The sequence below is a fragment of the Lycorma delicatula genome, chromosome 13, assembly GCF_047948215.1.
Source record: "Lycorma delicatula isolate Av1 chromosome 13, ASM4794821v1, whole genome shotgun sequence".
NCBI lineage: Eukaryota > Metazoa > Arthropoda > Insecta > Hemiptera > Fulgoridae > Lycorma > Lycorma delicatula.
This window is the reverse complement of record NC_134467.1, coordinates 318,170-339,235: the sequence shown is the minus strand read 5'-3', so window position 1 is coordinate 339,235 and position 21,066 is coordinate 318,170. Positions and strand designations below refer to the sequence as shown.

The window sequence follows — 21,066 nt, the reverse complement described above, 5'->3', positions numbered from 1 at the left end:
ATGGATTTGTTTTGTTTATTTACATCAAAGTTACCGGTTCTAGTTACAATATGATATCTATGTATATAGAATAATAATATATGTACACTTTATAAGTACGGTAAATTAGTTAAATAGGGCCAGTTAACCTAGTATATATGTCAGATGTTACTAAAAGAACAGACAACAATGTTGCTCAAAATTTACCTAATTGGTTAAAGTCTAATTCTTCTACAAATAATAAATTTAAAAATTAATCCTTGGACCTTAATTATTTTCTTATTTATTTAATAAGTAAATAATAAAAATTTGAAACTATAAAACATTGAGATTTATTTTTTGTGAAGAAAGAAGAGTTGCGGAAGGTTTTTCATTTATTTTAACACTATTATTAAGAGTTTTTAATAAATTCCTTGATATACTTCTTACAAATTGTAATCTACATAATAGTAGTTATTATCCTAAAGAAGTCAGCTAATCCTTTTATCCTGATTTTTATGATTCATCTTATGAACAAAAATTGTTTTTTTAAATTTGGTACTTCTAGTTACCTATAAACAAAACATCATAAGTGAAGTTACCACTAAAATGTATAAAACACTTAAAACAGTATTTGTGCATTAAAGGGGGACTATGTTATCCAATTATAGCATCAGCATCCTGTTACAGAAGTCATGGTATCAAATTTCATGATTATTCACCTTATTACAATTAAAAAGTAACCTTATTCCCTTATTATTAAAAAGTAACAGGAATTTTGAGGAAAATTAACCATCAGAATTATAAAAGTAAATTGCTTACAGGCTAGTGTTTCATGTGCAGAAAATGTGACTGCAAAGAGGATAATGTGTTTTCTAAATATATCTTTTAATTCTTTGCGGACATTCCACTTGTTCTCAGAAAATTAGTCTTGCACCTAAATGAAGGCTTGTTGATTTTTCCCAATTTTATGAGCACAGCTTTTAAACACTATAATTATGTAAGAAAGAAAAAATATGTGTTACAAAAAAAACAATATAAAACCTCAGTAAAAAATTTACTTCAAGATTAAATAAAAAAATTATTTTTAGTAGAAAAATGAAATTTTGAAGAAACGTTTGAGAGATTTGTAGTTGTAGATTATCAATCTATATTTACATAATTAAATTCAAATATTTGTCTACCAAATCTTTTTATTTTTTGAGCATTAATTTGTGATATAGGCAGTTTTCAACCATTTTTAATAACTTACCTCAACTTTCTGATCTGATACAAAACATGAATTGTTTATTTACCAGATTATATCTAATATAAAAGTTTTCTCAAGGGACTCCAAACGCCTTGTTAAAATGTTCAAATGCAGAATGTACATTTTCAATTTCAACTCTATCCAGGGGAAATCTGGTATGCACTTCTAAGTAAATATTTCATGTGCTACACAGTTGAAGGAAGCCTGAAGATCATTCAAGCAACTTTAGATACTAATCAAAAGGAAAGCAACTTATTGAAAGTCAATCTGTAGTATAAGCTAGTCGTATCTTATTGCATGCACGCTAAAGATAGAATTTTTAATTCTGGGACGGTATCATTTAATCATTTTCTTTAAAAATACAAGTCGCTGTAATTGGTCTTATGTTAGAACTGATGAACAAACAAATAAATTAACATTAATTTGCTAATATTATAATTTCTACACTAAAATTGAGTACCGCTTCTTGAAACTGCAAGTCACTGCTAAATATAAATAAATAAATAAAAATATTCATTGTATTCCACATGAGTAAGGTTTTCATAAAATTCATTGTATCTAATAAAAATTAAATAATTGGTCTGTAAAATGAAATTTTACATGATGTTTTTTTAACATCATGTAAAAATACATGATGTTAAAAATTTTTGTTTCTTTACAAAAATAAAGAATAAACCTATTTATTTGTTATGATTAATTATCATGTATATTTATTTAATTTATTGTGCGTGATATAATATTAAAAGGATTATATCATTTTAATAAAATTTTTATAAAAATATTTATTTTGGTTTTACTTACATAGAAAATATTCATATATATTTTAAAAATAGACATAACCTGTTTTTCCCAGATCCTCAAAAGGAAATGAGTCATGATGCACATTATTAGAAGTGGGTTTAAAAAATGATAATAGTCAAAAACGGTTTAGCGACATAGCCATTATTAATAAATGAAACAAAATCAAGAAATTATGGTGTGTCAGTATATTTAGATATATTGAAACCGAGTGAACTTTTAACACTAGCCAAAATATAAATAGCAGGTGTAATAAGTTCAGGCAGTAACTAGTCTATATCACATCTTACAGACAGGTGTTGAGCAAGAAATAGAAATTATTAGTCCCAGATATACAAATAATTATCTAGTGTACCACATAGTTCAGTACTGGCTTCAGTTTTATTTTTATTATTTATCGATGAGCTATTGTATGTGATAAAAATAATCACTGTTACTCTGTGCTGAGTTAATAAATCCACTTTACAAGCTTTAAACGGATACAGAATATATAGTGGGTTGGTACAACCACTTAAGCTTACATATAATGTTTTCAAAATTAAAGTAAAAGTGTAAGGGCAAGCATTGTCCTGGAGGGAAAAATAGAAATCAGAGTGACTCTCCTGTTAACAGATTTCAGGCTTCACATATAAACTTTTAGTTTATAACTTTCAAGTTATAAACTGGACAATGATATTCTTCATTCTGTGAGAAAGCAAAGTAGGGGTGTGTTTATGTGTATCCCAAAAAAGTAGTCATTTTTTTCCTGGTGAAAATATGACTTTATGAAGTGAACTTAATCGTCACCACTTCTGACTAGTGAAACAATATGTTTCAGAGTACAGTTAACAGCAGTCTGTTATTTTTTCCACATTAATGTAGAAATTGTATGGTAACAACCAGCCTTCATTCTTTGTGTTGAAGATGCAAAACTCAGCGAACCCAGTTATGACTGCTAAATATGAGGCTCTCTTACTATTGCTTCTGTACACCTTTTTTTCAAAGATTTTAAGGTTCTCTTCTGTCATCCTCCCACCAGTTTTTATCAATGAATTACAGTTTCAGTAATGATTTTCAGTACTTTTATACCAATTGAATGATTAATAGTAATAGCATTTGTCTCTGTAGAATACTGCAGAGATAAAGAGAAAATTTCATTATACTATTTTAAGAGAGACATATTTGGTAATACCCCTGCTGACATGTTTCTACTTGTTCACTTCACAAAATGTTGATGCCTGATTATTTCCAGTAAACTTGCTACCTTTTGACCTGAACAATAAATTACAAGTTGGTTTTTGTAAGTACTATAAATATCACTTTTATACTGTAATATACTTTTTATAAATATGTCACTATAACATACGTGATGTAAAAATAAAAGATTTTATAAATAAAAACATATTAAGTTCTTTAATAAATTCAATTAATTAATTATTTATAAATTATTATTGAAATAAATACCTCAATGATTCATTAATAAAAACTGGTGACAGGATAATATTTGAAGACAACTGATTTTAATAACAGTAACTCACCGATTTTCATGATACTTTAAAATTAAGTCTTGACTTCTCTTTCCCTGACAGTTTCTTGGTTAGTATGTGGTTTATTCTCCCAACCTCCTACTAGTGATTTGTCTAACATTCATTTATATATATATTTTTTTAATCATATATAAATATGAATTACAACGACCAAATTACAATATACTGAATTATTAGTTTTTTCAAGTCTAATAATTAATTATATATACCTGCTGCTCAGATATGTTGATTATAACTGACATGTAGGAACGAGCTGCGAACAATGAATAAAGTTTGTTGTGTGTATACTCATTGTATTAGAAGAGCGTGAAAATAAATGTATATTTAAAATTTACCCAAAGTTATAGCAATAATTATTACTTGGCAATATTGAGCTCCCCATGGATATTGTTACTGTTATAAAAAGTAGGAGTACGTTTTTTTTTAAACGGCTTTATTCAGTTACAAAATACTACAACAGAGATCAAGAAAAACTTATGAATACAGAATAGTAAAATTTCATTACTATATTGTTAATAGATTTTCAGAACGTTTAAGATTTTAAACAACTGAATTCACGAATAATTCAAATTTTAAAGGTGTTTTAATCAAATTTGTGTTTGTTAACTATAATGTGATTACTTAACATTACTAGTTAAAATGTTTAATTGCAAGAATGTAAGTGAATTTATAGTTTTATAGTATTTATTACAATGACTTTTCTAGAAAATCAGAGTACGATCTATTGACAAATAGTAAAAATAACGGAGAACGTCAATGATGATATCGACCAATAGGAAACTCTTCCAGAATGTACTGAATTTTACGATTGGTCAGTTTGTATCGTGTAGTTCTAGCAGTTTCCACGACGTTCGAGAATTTGTAGCGCTCTTTATAATACCGGTGAAGTTGAGAAGTTCATCATTCCATTATTGGGAACCGTCGTGGTTGTTAGTCGTGTCAGTGCCGTTACTTTGGTGTTGAAATCGTCCTGTTAATTTTTATTCAACTAATATGTCGGCATCTTCATTGCTTCCACTTTTAGTGAGCGAATTATTGGATGAATACAATAATCCAGTTCCATCGCTCTACGATCAACATTTTGGCTTGGGGCTTCATCCTAATGTAGAAATGTCTCAGCCTCGTTTGATGCACGTTCCTCTGTATTCTGGTTACTTACGACCATGGCGTCAAGGTCCTAGTGGAAACAGTGGTGTATCTTCAATTGTAAATTCGGAAAATGATTTCAGAGTTAGTTTGGATGTGCAACAATTTAAACCAGAAGAAATAACTGTTAAACTTCAAGATGACTTTTTGGTTGTTGATGCTAAACATGAAGAACGTCAGGATAAACATGGCTTCATTTCAAGACATTTCACACGTCGTTACAAGTTACCAGAAAATGTTGATACCGACCAGATTAAATCTAATCTTTCTTCTGACGGTGTTTTAACTCTTACCGCTCCTAAAAAAGTCGAAAGCAAACCTGGTGAAAGATCAATTCCAATTGAACGTACAAATCAACCCGCTTTAAAGCAACGACAGGGTCAATCTGAAGGTGGTCAAGGCGAAGGAAAGCAAGAAAAGATGGAATCCTAAATATATATTGTAAGTCGATTTCGTTAATCTCAAGTACATCTTTGAGTAAACAATATTTTTTTGTTAAATTTCTTAAAAGACTGATATTTTAAAAACAGTTTATTAATGTAATTTTTCTTGGTTGATTTAGCCAAGTTGCAGTATTAATGTATTTGAATATTTAATTTATTATGATTTGTTTTTTTTTGTAATTTTTATTAAATAAATGTTTTGTTTCAATTAGTCTTTTTTTTTTAATTTTATCTAACCTTGACGTGTTATAATATTATCGACAGTTTGATTTATTGGAGGTTAGGTTACAGTTGTGTATATGCTTTTAAAGTAAACGTGCTTTCCATTAAAAATGTTTCCAAATTTTTTAAATTTAATTTCTTTGAACAATGCAAGTTTAGAAGTGGAATTGCACAAGACAAGGTAAGTCAATTTTCCTTATTTCCTTGCAGATTTTAAAACTCATAAATTTCAGCAGAACTTAATTCATTTTAATGATACGGTTTAATGGTATTAGGGATTATGAAACTTAAGTAAATAGAATAAATTAAGGTTGAAATAAACAAATTTATACTAAATACAGCACTTTGGTTAATACATGTGAAGAATATAAATTGACAGTTTGATTTTTTATATAAAAATTTAGGAATTTGTTACATATTAAATGCTTTATTAAAATGTATGAATAGTCAGATTAAAAACATACTTAAAGTAATTTAGGTGTGGAAGATATGTTTAGTCTCAGTTGAAGATATAAACCTTGCAGTGACAGGAAAAAGTACCTAAATTGTGTATTGTAGAAAGTTGTGTAATAACATTTACTGTATGATCTATTTCATTGAGTAAACATGAAGTAAAATCCAATGAGTAAGAGTGATTTTAACTGTCTTCTTAACATTGCATATAAATACAGCTGAGCTTTTGAAACATGGAGCAAGAATTCCCCCCTCAACCATTTAATTTTAATATGAGGTTCTTTGTAATATAGTTTAGTTTACAGGTCTATACTAATAAGTAATATGAAAAAGGTTTGTTGTTAAATTCCTTAGTAATGTTCAGTCTCTACAACATTTTGAACTAATTTCAGAGTTATTATTTGTAACGACATTATTTTTCCTTTTTTCTTAAAACTAGATTGTAAGCCTTGAAAGTAAGTTACCTTTTGTATTTATTTAAAAGCTTTACTTGTATATTGGATTAAAGTGAAATCTTAATTATAATAATATGAGCCATTCTTTGTTGCAAAGTAAGCTGAAGTACAGATATTTGTGATGAAAACGAAAATTGAAACTGAATGTTGATAAGTTATATAATAAGATCTAATAGAAAGTATTTTAACATTATAATAACAAAGCTTGTATTTTATAATTTTATGTGAAAAGCATAGTTTATTAGTTGAAGACAAATGTCATAAAAAAATCTTTGTTTCTTTAACAATACTGCAATTTTTGCGCTTGCTATTTATGATCATAATATCCTAAAAAATTTATGAAATTGAAATATATTTGTGTTACAAGTTTATTTTGGTTTAAATATGTAAAATCAATTTTTTGTCAGCTACCTCATCAAAGGCTTGTTGACATTATTGTTTACTATTTTTTTTAGTCTTAGCTTTTTTAAATTATTTTTGACATTATTATAATTTGTTTTCTTTAAACACAAACGTGTATCGGTTGAAAAAAATTCATAATTGTGTGAAAATGACTGTAACTGCAACATGTGGTCATTGGTCCTCAAATCCATATGTCTGACATAAGTAATCAATAGTGTGTCATACAATGTAGTTTTAATTAAAAGTTACTGTTAAAATCTTAAAGATATACATTTACGACAGATCAAACCAGAACGTTTTCTAAAACTTTCATCAAATCTTTTTTATTGTCTGTAATCGTGCTAAGTGACAATTTGTTTAGAATATAGGCAAAAAGTGTGAAATAGTTTCAACTACCCTATGTAAAAGAAAAATAGCTGTAGGTGTAACAAACTTATTATCTCTTGTACTTGTAATTTGACAAGAACCATTCAGTCAACATCGCAATAATTGTAGCAAGTATGAGGAACCTGGCCTGATCGCCTACATTACATCAAAGATATTTATGTATTTTTTTTATCGCTGGAGTTGTATTTCTCCTTTGAGATTTTAATGTTGAATCATCACAAATGTAGCAGAAACTGTATAGATGTTAATGCAACTGCATGGAATTTTTATTAAAACACAAATAGATATCACAAAACTTTATAAACTCATTAAAGTAGTATGTAAGCTGTCTTCACTAGGAAAAATAAAATTGAAAAATAGCTTTTTCTTTCTTTCTTTTTCCTGTTTAGCCTCCGGTAGCTACCGTTTAGATAGTTCTTCAGAGGATGATATGTATGATCCGTGTAAATGAAGTGTAGTCTTGTACATTCTCAGTTCTACCATTCCTGAGATGTGTGGTTAATTGAAATCCAACCACCAAAGAACACCGGTATCCATGATCTAGTATTCAAATCCGTGTAAAAATAACTGGCTTTACTAGGACTTGAACGCTGGAACTCTCGACTTCCAAATCAGCTGATTTGGGAAGGCGCGTTCACCACTAGGCCAACCCGATGAGTTAAATAGGAAAAAATAGCTGGCACCACTAAATGTTACACATGAGAGCTTCCTCTTGACTGATAGTTTTTTTTTTTAGCCAGCATGATGTTTAAATTATTACAAAAAGTACAGTCGCTAAAATATAATTGATATTTGTTGTGACTAAGGGTGACATAATTGCATTTAGAAAAAAGTGACATGAATCTTATGTTATCATTTGTAATCATTTTAATTTTTTTTGCCTTCAGTCATTTGACTAGTTTGATGCAGCTCTACAAGATTTCCTATCTAGTGCCAGTTTATCTTGTTTCATTTTGGTATACTCCTTACGTGCTACATATCTAACAATTTGTTTAACATATTCCAAATGTTGCCTGCCTCTACAATTTTTCCCATCTACCTGGTTTTTACTGTCTAGCTTCTGGGAATTACCATTCAGGTATTACTAAAGCAGATGAATGAGCATGATATGTATGTGTGTAAATAAAGTGTAGTCATGTACAGTCTCATTCAGCCATTCCTGAGATGTGTGGTTAATTGAAACCCGACCACCAAAGAACACCGGTATCCATGTTCTACTATTCAAATCCGTATAAAGTAACTGCTTCTACTAGGACTTGAACACCTGTCTCTCAATATAAAAGCGATTATTCCAGGATGCCTTAATATGTAGCCTATAAATCTCTCTTCTTTTCAACTATATCTTTCCAAATGCTTCTTTCTTTATTAATTTGCTGTAACACCTCTTTGTCACTTTTTAACATTGATTTTTAACATTCTCCTATAGCCCCACATTTCAAAAGCTTTTAACTAACCTTTTCTTCTCGGGTATTACGATCTTCCAAGTTTCACTTCCATATAAAACTACACTCCAAACATATACCTTCAAAAATATTTTCCTGACATTTAAATTAATTTTTGATGTAAACAAATTATATTTCTGACTGAAGGCTCGTTTCGCCTGTGCTATTCAGCATTTTATATCGCTCCTGCTTCGTCCATCTTTAGTAATTCTACTTCCCAAATAACAAAATTCTACCTCCGTAATCTTTTCTCCTCCTATTTTCACATTCAGCGGTCCATCTTTGTTATTTCTACTACATTTCATTACTTTCGTTTTGTTGTTGTTTATTTTCATGCGGTAGTTCTTGCGTAGGACTTCATCCATACTGTTCATTGTTCCTTCTAAATCCTTTTTACTCTCAGCTAGAATTACTATACTATCAGCAAATCGTAGCATCTTTATCTTTTCACCTTGTACTGTTACTCCGAATCTAAATTGTTCTTTATACCAGTCTACATTATTGAATGCCTTTTCTAGGTCTATAAATGCCAAGTATGTCAGTTTGTTTTTCTTTAATCTTTCTTCTACTATTAAGCTGAGGCCTAAAATTGCTTCCCTTGTCCCTATACTTTTCCTGAAACCAAATTGGTCTTCTCCTAACACTTCTTCCACTCTCCTCTCAATTCTACTGTACAGAATTCTAGTTAAGATTTTTGATGCATGACTTAAACTAACTGTTCTGTATTCTTCATATTTATCTGCTCCTGCTTTCTTTGGTAACATGACTATAACACTCTTTTGAAGTCTGACGGAACTTCCCCTTTTTCATGAATATTACACACCAGTTAGTATAATCTATCAATTGCTTCCTCACCTGGATAGCGAAGTAATTCTACAGATATTCCGTCTATTCCAGGAGCCTTTCTCCCATTCAAATCTTAATGTTCTCTTAAATTCAGTTCACAGTATTGTTTCTTCCCTTTCATCCTCTTCGACTTCCTCAATAAACACCATTTTCTAATTCATTTCCTCCATATAGCTCTTCAATATTCCACCTACTTATCAACCTTTCCTTTCATATTATAAATCGGTGTACCATCTTTGTTTAACATATTATTAGATTTTAATTTATGTACCACAAAATTTTCCCTAACTGTAGGGAAACTGTCAACTGTTCTGCCTACTTTACCAATGATTATTTCTCTTTCCACTTCTGAACACTTGCTAGTTTGCACTTCCTATTTATAGTATTTTTTAATTGTCGATAGTTCCTTTTACTTTCTTCATCACTAGCATTCTTATATTTTCCACGTTCATTCATCAGCTGCAACATATCTTCTGGTACCCAAGGTTTTCTACCAGTTCATCATTGAATGTTTCAATCAGAATCGATCCGTCACGTAATTTTCTGATGCTCTTCGGGGAACCACTTGCACCTGTTATAACTTTGTTTATCAAGAAAGGTGCCACTTTCCTGATTATTTTGGAGAACGATGAACCAAATATTTTTAAAATTCATGTCTAATGATTTGTAATTCCCTTCTATAGGACTTTTATCCTCATCAGACAAAGCTGACCAAGGCCTTTTCACAAGACTAGGTGTGGTGGTTTATTCAGATGGACCACCAACTATCATAGTATTTGTATTTGAAACTGCAAGTTTGGTCCCACGAGTACTGGTGATAAAACAGACCACTCCAGCAGAGCACCCCCGTATGGGAGCTAGAGCTGAATACAACTGGGTTCTCCCTGGTGCCTAGAGGACATCATGTTCGAGACTCACTACATAGAGCCATTCACCCATTGGCATGCTTGTTTCCACCTTGGATTACGGTTGTGTTTCGTAAACATCACCGAGTGTAAATGTAAGAAAAATCAGTGTAGGATGTAGTTTTGTAATGGTAAATGTTGTAATTTGTGTAGTGTTCTTGGTGTAGTATATGTGTGTAGTGTAAAGTGTTCTGCAGCTCAGTGTGTAGTGGAAAGAAGAGCTGTAGAGGGTAGGCCCGTGGGGACACCAACCCCCAAAGTCTTAAAGAATAAGACTCCCTGTTGGGGTTCCATTCATACTGGTGAGAAAAGATTCGCATGCAATGTTTGCGTAAAGTCTTTCACTCAAAGCTCTCATCTAAACCGACACCTTCCTATTCATACTGGAGAAAAAAGATTTTTTGTAATTTATGTGCGAAATCTTTTAATGTGAGCTCTAGTTAGAAAAGATACATTTCAATTCATACTGGTGAGAAAAAGTTTACATTTAACGTTTATCAAAAGACTTTCAGTCAACGTTCTCATTTGAAAACTCATCTTACAATTCATACCAGTGAAAAAAATAGATTTGTAAATTATTTAAAGACTTTTTAAAATAAATAAATAATATTGTTGTATTTTGTTGGTTCTCATTTTACTTTTATTACTTTTTATGATATACTGTCTTATTAAAGTTTGTTATTAAGATAATTATTTTTTTTTTGCTAAGATAACTATATGTTATCTTATCTTTTTTCTATGTTGAGTACTTTTTACATTTCTTAGCTTTATTTTTTTATCAGTTGTTGACATGTTGAGTACACACATTTCAGTAGTCAACATAGACAATATACCTTCTCATTGACATCACTGATGTAACTTTTCTGTCTCAAACCAACAGGCAAAGACCCCAAACGTACGAGATTTACATATAGTACCTGTGTGTATGTTCTGTATATTTAAGTACATATAAATTTCATTTACTATTAATATTTTACTGTGGCAGATCAGTAAAATGTAATAGAAAAACTCTACGAATTAAACTTTACATAGCTTTTCAGTTAATTCGCATAGCTGAAAACATTGTTTGTGATGTGACATGAGATGTCAATTGTTCTTGAAAATATCATACCAAGTCAGAAAAGTAACAAGCATCTTGTGCCAGGCTTATTAGGAAAAACAGTAATCCTTCTCTTTCCTTACAGAGCCAAATATATTGTTACATTATCCATTCACATGCCAATCCCTCTAAAAGGCAGGTGATTTCACCCCTACAAGTGATACCTTTACTTTGTTTTTTCTAGAGATTAATTGTATACATCATAACTCTTGAGGGAAAGCAACTATCTAGTGCTTCTTTTACCTCAGATGCAACACAGAAATTATGATGAGGGAAAGTTGTGTAAAGTGACTTATGAGTAATAAACCCCTTTCTGTGACAATTTTTTTTTGTGTATATATTGCTTCACCCAGTTTGAGAGATGAAAACAATGATAGTAAATCATTAATCACTTAGGTACGTTAAAACAAAAAAACAGTTATACTTTTACAGTAGTTTGCTGTTTGATAAGTTGCTGGATAGTATATGCATTGTAGAAAAAGAAACTAAGTGAATGAATGAAGTGTGTAAATTTACATTAATAGCACATCTGTAGCGTGTTCCTTTAAACATATATGCAGTTATGGCAGTGGGTGAGGAGTTTTACGTATGTATTTATATTGGAATAAATTTAGCTCCTCTGCTATTGTTTTAGGTAGATGTTAAAAAAGTTTAAAAAATTTGTCTTATTTATTTGTTATTAACCGATTTAAAAATCAAGGTTATCAGTTTGTCCCAGTATGGTTTATTATACATGTTAAAATCTTATTCTTAAAAAATGAATTGATTTGATGATTTTTTAATTTGTAAAGGAAACTGCGAGGTTTTCATGCACTGTAATTTTAATTCTTGTCATCATTTTGACAACAAAGATTTAATTAAGAAACTTTTTAGAAAATGTAAGGTTAAAACATCAGGTTAATACAGTCTGTATTATAAAATTGTGAAGAGTATTAGCTTGTGCTTGGTATTAATCTGTGTTGCTTCTCAGCTGTTAATAAAAATTCACATTGTTTGCTTTTGTGAATAGCTAATTTTTTTTTTTGTACAAGCAGTGTTTTGTAGCCTTACTGGGACTTTAATAAAGGTAAAATTTAAAAATAACATAAAACTTAAAAATTGTATTACTGATTTAAAAAATATTCATTAAAAATAAAATACTTCAATTTTTTTTTCAAATTTATACTTTTTTAAGCCTTAAATATTATAGGTTAGTAATTTGGTAGATATTTATTTTAATTTTGTGTCATACTCTTGGTAAATTAATAGCAATATTGTATTCTGTTTCAGTTTTTATAGTTTGTTCATAGCAATTTCAGCTGTTTATCATGAAACCGTATATGTATGATTGTTGACCAGTTTTGACAGGCTTTTAAAAATTTTATTATAAAGATCATTCAATAAGTAAAAGGACAAATGTCCTTACATTACATTTACTACTAGGTATGTACAGATTTTAGTATTTACATTATTTTCCAACATAGTATCCCTCTTTCACTGCATTTATTCTATTTTTGTGTGAACTATTGAATTTCATCAGCCAAAAATTCTTTAGTTTGACCCTGGAACCGTACTTACATGGTTGTTTTCACTTCATTATTGTGAAATTGTTTTCCACAAACTTCCCTGCCTAATTTGGTGATTGTGTTTGGTAACAAGAGGCGAGCATTATGATGTTACAGAATCACTCACTACTTTTTTCAACAGTCCAGTTTATTTAAAATAATTGATTGCATCTTTTTCCAGCAACTTCAATTAATTGTCATTGTTAGTAGTAAATTGGCTTCCCCAGTAAGAGAAAGTATAGGACCTTTTACAAGACAAAAGATTATATATATCACTTTATCTCAGAAGGCTGATTTTTAAATTTCTTTGTCACTGGAGATATGGTGTTTTCAATCTACTCTGATGTTTTGATTCTTGTTCATAACAGTGCATCCACATCTCATCACCAGTCACTATTTGACTAAGAAATATGTCATCCTTTTAAGTCAAGCTTTCAGTTTAGTACAGATCTCTTATCTTGATCAGTGTGTTTCTGTCAGCATTTTTGGTATCCAACAACACATTTCTTAACATCCATGAGCACTGTAACAACAATTGTGTAGTATTTCTTCACTACTTCCACAGTAACTGAACAATAGGGTTGCCAATTTTTTAGAAAAAAAAGAGATGACTCTTAGCAATATGTCGTATTCAGAATTTAGATATAACAAACATATATGATTTCACACAGTTAAAAAGTCTAATTTTAATTGGAAACTGGGGCATTTTCATTAAAAACGATTGCAACATATAAAACATGAAAAACTGTACTACACAGATATTTGTTACCTTTTAGTTGTTTTTTAAAACAGACTTTGCATCTCTTAACCAGTCCCATATTCATTTCTATATGTTCAAAAAAAGCCCTTGCATGGCGTATCAAAATTCATAATCACTTCTGTTTTATTTAGTTCACAAGAGTTTCTGTTCCTGACATGAGTCCATTTGTTGTGTATTAATGAGAAAAGTCTCCCGACAAAAACATTTGAATCTTGAATGCTAAATAAAATTTCAACTACTTTTAGAATATTCGGTGCAGTTTTTGTTGGGACTTAAGAAAAGAAAAATGAACTCTTTTAACAATATCACTTCCTTCAACAGCCATTGAAAATCACCTATTTTCTCAAATTCCTCGTCAGTTATCTTGTAAGTTAAATAATTTCACTGAAATCAAATACTTATATTCAATTTCCTGGTACTATAAAAAGTTCTGCAACCGCTTATAATTATTGTCTACAGTAAGTCATAATTATTTTCAAAATTCTAGTTTGAGAATGTTGAGATAAAGATTTTAGAATGTGCTTAATTCTTTCTTTTTCTGTTTATCCTCCAGAACCACCAAAAGGTAGTACTTCAGAGGATGATATGTGTGACTGTAAATGAAGTGTAGTCTTGTACAGTCTTAGGTCGACCATTCCCAAGATGTGTAGTTAATTGAAACCCAACCCCAAAGAACACCGGAATCCATGATCTAGTATTCAAATCCATATAAAAGTCTGCCTTTACTAGAATTTGAACCTTAGAACTCTTGACTTCAATATCAGCTGATTTGTGATGATGAGTTAACCATTAGACCAGCCTGGTGGGCAGAATGAGCCTAACTGAGCTATGAAAATAATTACCTTTTATTGTTTGCTCAATTTTATTTTTAAGCAAATTCATTGAATTCACTTGCTATAACAGCATATGTTATGATGGCTTGTTCAGATTAACAAAGAGATTAGATAATTTTCTGGTACCTTGATTTCCTTTTTCATTTGCTTTGTGTCCCTTGTAATGGCTATTATGTTTCAGATCAAATTGTCCACAAAATACACCCATTGATATTGCAGGTTTTTCTTTTTTTTGGTGGATGTGTGTTGAACTCAGGTTAGGATTCGATCAGAATTTGAATCCATCTTGGCAATAATGTTTTATTAATTGGTAATAATAACATCCATCATATCAGCTTACAGGGATATTTAAGAATAGCAGAGAATATTTTTTAAATTAGGTTTTTCAAACATGGCACTGTGGGTAAAATATAATTATTATAAATATAATATTAAAAACAGCTAATCAATATATTATTTGATTTTCTCAAACATTTTCAGCTATTCTTCCACCTTCAGGAGGAATTTATAATAATTTAGAATAAAAATATATAAGAAATATAAAATTCACATAATAAAGTTGGAGACATAACAATTGATTAAGATAAAAATTTTATAAATGTTATAAATTTTTATATAAAAATTAGCTGTACGTGATTCAGTTTTTCTTTTTTGTATTTTTTATTTTAAAGAACTCTGATACCCTAGGGTCGGGTGGTTCTTCAACCATATCCTCACGTATATGAGGTGATGGTGGAGGAGATTTATTTGAATGGGATGCTGCAGTTGACATCCCAGAGGAGATAGTTATGTGGGTTCTCTTTTCGGGGAGCTTATTAGGTGGCTTACTGCCAGCTGTGATAGTCGCTATTCGTGCCGGTTCGACTTTGGGAATAGGAACTTTCGTATGTATCATACTGTTTGATTCACTAACTGCGACGGAGGACTTTTTATTCATTTTTGTCAGCTCTGAGATAGTGGCTGTAAGTTGATCAGATAGCATCTGAACAAGTTTTTTAAGCTCATTGCAGGATCCGCACTGCTGATTATTAACATTTGTAGGAATTTGTTTAGATGTAGCGGTGGCAAAAGATACATCTGGTTTAACCAGGTTCCGTGAATTGTTTATCTTTTTATATTCTCTACGTGCAGCCGGGAAAGATAGTTTTTGCTCCGTACAGATTTTGAGAATTGCCTTTTCTTCTTTAAAGTTGGGCAATCTCGGGAGCGGGCTGTATGTGGACCACTGCAGTTTGCACATTTTTCACTTTCTTCGCAGTTAGTGTCGTTGTGACCTTCTTTACCACATCGAGCACAGATCTCAGTTTTCAGAGGTAATGGAACATAACCGTAGTTTTTGCTTTCTAACCCTTATATATTCTGTAAGCTTTCTGTGGTATCACTGTCTAGGTATTTTTCAGTATGGCAAGTGCAGTTACTTGGCTGATAATGTGTATACATGACTTGTAAATTTCTGTGACATAACATTACTTTTTTTCAGTTGAAATCACAATTAATTAGATTCAGTACAATGGGTTTGTTTGCTGTCAGTAATATTTCAGCATGCCATACAGAACTCCTACAGAACATTGTTTTGTGTGTGTGTGTTCACTTCTATTTTTGAAAACAGAAATACATCAGAAAAAATTTATAAGGTGAAATAAACTCTGTATTTAGAAGGAGGTTCTATGTGTGCATTCATTGTAATTATTCATGGTATCCTCCTCTTATAACTTTCTTCATGGATAGTTTCAAATTTATAAAACATATTCAGCTGAGTTTGACAGCTTAAGTTGTTCAGATCATTTGAGTTGAAGAAAATACCTTGTCTCTGATGATTTCTCAGGTCAAAAAATTGCAAGGCATCAAAAACCACATTGTTTTTTTCATCAGAAAAGTGTGATGTAGGTATTTTCCAATTTAAGAGCATAGAGAGAAGGTGTCCAGTCTTGCTGGCAAACATAAAGACAGCCTTTATTAATTACAGGGATATTTAATAACTCAAAAATAATGACATCTGATATGAACTGCCTGTTACAATTCCATAAAAAAAATAAGGTTCCAAGATCGCTTTTAAAATTTTTTATAATCTTTCATAAATTTATTCTGCATATATCCAGCCTAATGTAAGCCATCAGTTGACGTTTGAGGCACTTTACTAATTTACTTTTTGAAAAGTTATTTGTTTTTAAAGTGCAACTAGTCAAAGGACAAAATTGGTCATTGAGAATATCCAACTCTTCTAGTATTTTCAAATTTTACTTTTACAAATGTTGTTGATGGTTAGTAGTGAAGAATTATGAAAATTTGCGTGTTATTCTTCATGAAGTTAACAGTATCATTATTTTCCACAAACAATGAAACATGAAAACTTGTTTTTATGCTACAATGAAGCATAAAATCAAAACCTGTTAATAACAAGGAACACAAAAGATCTGAGTCAGTGTTGAATACAGATACAGTCACTGAAATCAAAGACCGATTACTCGCCTCGCCAAATAAATCGATCAGACGTTTGTCTGCTGAAATTAATTTGCCTAAAGCAACTGTTCATCGGGCGACCAAACAATTACAATTATGACCTTATCGCATTCACACGGTTCATCGACTTCTTGAGCCCGACAAAGAAAAACGGCTACAATATTGTCAACGGCACCGTCGATTTCTGCGTGAGGGAATTAATGTTATGGATTCGTTATTTTTCACAGCTGAAGCACGGTTTCATTTGGATGGCTACGTAAACAGCCAAAACAGTAGAATTTGGAGTGCTGAAAATCCCCACGTTTATCACGAAAAACAATTACACCCGCAGAAGTTGGGTGTGTGGTGCGCGATATCGCGGAAGAAAATAATCGGTCCTATTTTTTTCGACTACACCATTAATGCAGAACGATATCAGGATATTTTATTTCAGTTCATTGCACTCTTGGAAGAGACAGACACTGATGACTACAACATGACGGTGCGACATCGCACTACGTAGGTTCAACTTCTGATTCGTTGAGGAATTCTTTGATAATCGTGTTATCGGTCGAGGCTTGTGGCCACCAAGATCTCCAGATTTGACTGCGGCGTTTTTTTTCTATGGGGTTACCTCAAAGAAAAAGCCTACAGCAACAAACCACGAACACTTGAACGATTGAAAGTCAATATTGAACAAGCTGTATTAAAAATCCAGCTACAAACTTTGAAAAAAGTTGCAAGAAACGCTGTAAAAAGAATTGAAGCTTGTATTCAAGAAGATGGCGGCCACTTCCAACATTTACTCTAAATGTAAGTAATGGATGGTAATAATAAAAATTACATTTACGCATGCCTTTTTATTATTTCAATACCTACCAATATAAGGCTGGGTTGCGTTTTATATGGGACACCTGTATATATATCAGTCATAATATAATAAATTTATATCATGAATATCTTAAGATTATAATATTATGAATATCATAAATACATATACATATAAATCTAGTGATGCCTCTGAGTCTGTTACTCTTTCATGCAAAAACTGCTTAACCGACTGAACTGAAATTTTACATGAACGTAGTTTTTATACCTGGAAAGAACAAAAGCCTATTGCCATTATGAAATGTTTCACTCTTTCACAATGGTAGTTTTAATAACTACTTGTGTAAAATAATGGCTTGCATTAATAACATCTAGATTATTTACTGGTATTCAACTTTGCTTTATCCAAACCATTTATCAAATCAAATTCAGTTACCATTTGTAGTGTTTGAAATTAAATTTTCTATAAAAAGGGTCTCTTGTATTTTTTGATGTCTCTTTCAGTCATCGAGAGATGTAGCTTTAAAGGTATGATGGTGGATGGCACAGTGGCTCAACCAACACAGCAACTGCCGCTGTAACTGTCATGCGACTGGCTGCACCTGTCTCCAGTACTTGACTAAAAAACATAAAATAAAAAATGAGAACAAAGTTTGATCATCTTCTTGTGATGTTTGTCTGGTAAGAACCACGCAAAATACATTTTCACTTATATAAAGGCCAGGTAACCAACCGGTTATAACTACTATTTAGGATGGGGGCTGTCTATCTAGAAACCCGCATTCTTCTAATCATTCAGAATATTGAGTTTGGTGCTGACCAAACTGTTGCTCTTGAGGAAATTACAATACCTTGATAGTTTTATAAATTGAACAGGCTTTAATTGTTATTTGTCAGTATTATTCTCACAAGCTTGAAGATAATGAATACAGTAGGAATCCAGGGGTCAGAGCCCCTGTTTAGATGGTAGATGTAAATGAAGCAAATCTGTACATTTTTTATATTAAAGTGATATCTGGATTGATGATATCTATATTACCAGTGTAGTTGTATTTCAATAAAAATTTAATATTATTACATAAATATAATTTTTCTGTATTATAAATCTTCCAGTTCAATTTGATAGAGTAACTGGTTAGGTTTTCTTAACAGAGACAACTTTTCAACAATAATTTATATTTTTTTCATAGACATTAATATTGTACATAATTCATCTTTAATGAATGGTACAAAACACATTTGTCCATAGGTTTTCTGGTGTTTTTCGTACCCGGTTCATCTAGTATTATTTTCGTCTCACGTCGAACAGTAGTTTTTCACAAATTAGGATCAAATTCACACACGGACAAAGTTAGATTTTACTCGCTAACGAATTAGCATAATCATCTCTGACCAACTTTAAACGGCGCCGCACGCTGGCAACTGAGTAGTTGGTGATACAGGCATCAATCCAACGGGTCGGTCTAATGGTAACTCGTCATCCCAAATCAGCTGATTTTGAAGTCGAGAGTTCTAAGGTTCACATCCTAGTAAAGACAGTTACTTTTATACAAATTTGAATACTAGATCGTGGGTACCGGTGATCTTTGGTGGTTGAGTTTCAATTGACCACACGCTTCAGGAACGGTCGACCTGAAACTGTACAAGACTACACTTCAATTACATTCATACAAATCATCCTCTTACCTTATGGTGCTTCCAGAAACTATACTGAGAAGAAAGAAGTGCTACAGGGTAGTAATGGGAAGATTCGTTGTCGAGTCGTTCCTTCGATTCGTTTCTTTATACTGAAAGAATGAATCGAGAATCGGTTTGCTGGAGAAACCGATTCTGTTGAACGATGAATTGTATAGTGGGCAGGAAACCAAATCTTTCTCAGATACGATTCGATGCATAGCAATCTTTCTTAAGGAGTTGAAAAGAGAAGAATCGAAGACATTGAGTCGAACATTAGTATGAAGAGAGATGAACCGCTAAATATGGGCGAAGAAGAGAAAGAGAGCGTGCGCATTAGAGTTTACATTTCTGGTAGTTCTCGCAAGGAAAATGATCGTTGAATTGGACGAACGATTCTTTTTTACGAATCCTTTCTGAGAATCGAATCGATTCCTGAAAAAGAATCGTTTACCCACAACTACTACATGCATTTTATTGCTGATGTTATTGCCAACTTAACTTTTTTTTACAATTTACTAATTTTCAAATATACGTTCTCGCTTGACATAATTGTCTTAGCGACAACTGATATCTGTGGTCGTTTTATAAATTTAGCAATCATTATATAGTTTGATTAGAAAAATATTATTTCTTTACTCCGTATCGCATTCTATAAAAAGCATTTCGTCCTTCCATTTTTATTTATTTATTCCTGTTAAGCCAACGAGCTGTTAAATGGGAATTAAAAATATAATTGCTGTAACATGTGAGTAAAACAGTACAGAATTAAAAAAATCAGAATTAAATATCTATTACGAGTGCTTCGGATTCAGAGAAACAGTTTCAAAATCTTTATTTTGCTTCTCAGCAGCGCTCTTGGTGATTTCTTAAAGAATTACATCGGCGTCTTTCAATGCAGTTGACGTCTAATAATGTAATTGTTTGGAAGTGGTGTTATTTATTTGCTCATTGATAACGTTTATTGTTTGATTGTTAAATGCCTGAATATTAATTTAAAAAATATAATTATTTTCTATTCATAGTTTTGTTTCAATACAGTCGGCAGAGGGTGTGGTACGCTTTGATTTTATTATGTTTAAATGCAAATTGTGAATAATGTTAAAACTTGCTGGGTCTGCCTTCGAAGTAAAAAGAATATGTTGATCCATTTTTCTTATAATCCATTTTGTTGAGGTTTCGTGATTGTACTGTTCAGTTACTTACTGGTTGTTGGTGGTATGTTAATGGATTTTTTTTTGCTAACGTTATTAGAATTTTTTAATTGTTTAAGTTACCAAACTCTATTCTCTAAAAACACCATAATTGTTTCACATCGCATATGTTAATTGCAAAGAAATATTTACATGCACATTTTTTCGTTGAAAAGTTGATTCATTACCATTTTACGGCTATTATTTCTTTCAGTAGGACGATTTTTTGAGATTGCCATCAAATTGGTTTCAATAAGTATTTCACATTTGCTTCTGAAAGAGTTGATTTTTTTAAAAAATAAAATAAGGTTCCTACTTTTTCCAGTACGATTACACGTACAAAGTCGTGTTTGTGCACATGTGGTTGCTCATGTTTATCTCACGCTGAACACAGTGCTTGAGTATATCTTGCAGTGCAGTTGAAGACTGCTGCACACCTGTTTTTTTTTTGTTTCCATGAAATT

General features: G+C 31.3%; 2 protein-coding genes across 2 annotated transcripts in view; both read left to right on the top strand.

The window, feature by feature from the left end:
• Positions 1 to 21,066, top strand: part of LOC142333993 (uncharacterized) — a 142,121-nt gene that overhangs the window by 101,274 nt on the left and 19,781 nt on the right. The window lies entirely within an intron of this gene.
• Positions 4,428 to 5,328, top strand: LOC142333635 (protein lethal(2)essential for life-like). The gene has a single exon (XM_075380982.1). It carries the CDS (start codon positions 4,525 to 4,527, stop codon positions 5,107 to 5,109), a length of 585 nt encoding a protein of 194 aa, XP_075237097.1. The 5' UTR covers positions 4,428 to 4,524; the 3' UTR covers positions 5,110 to 5,328.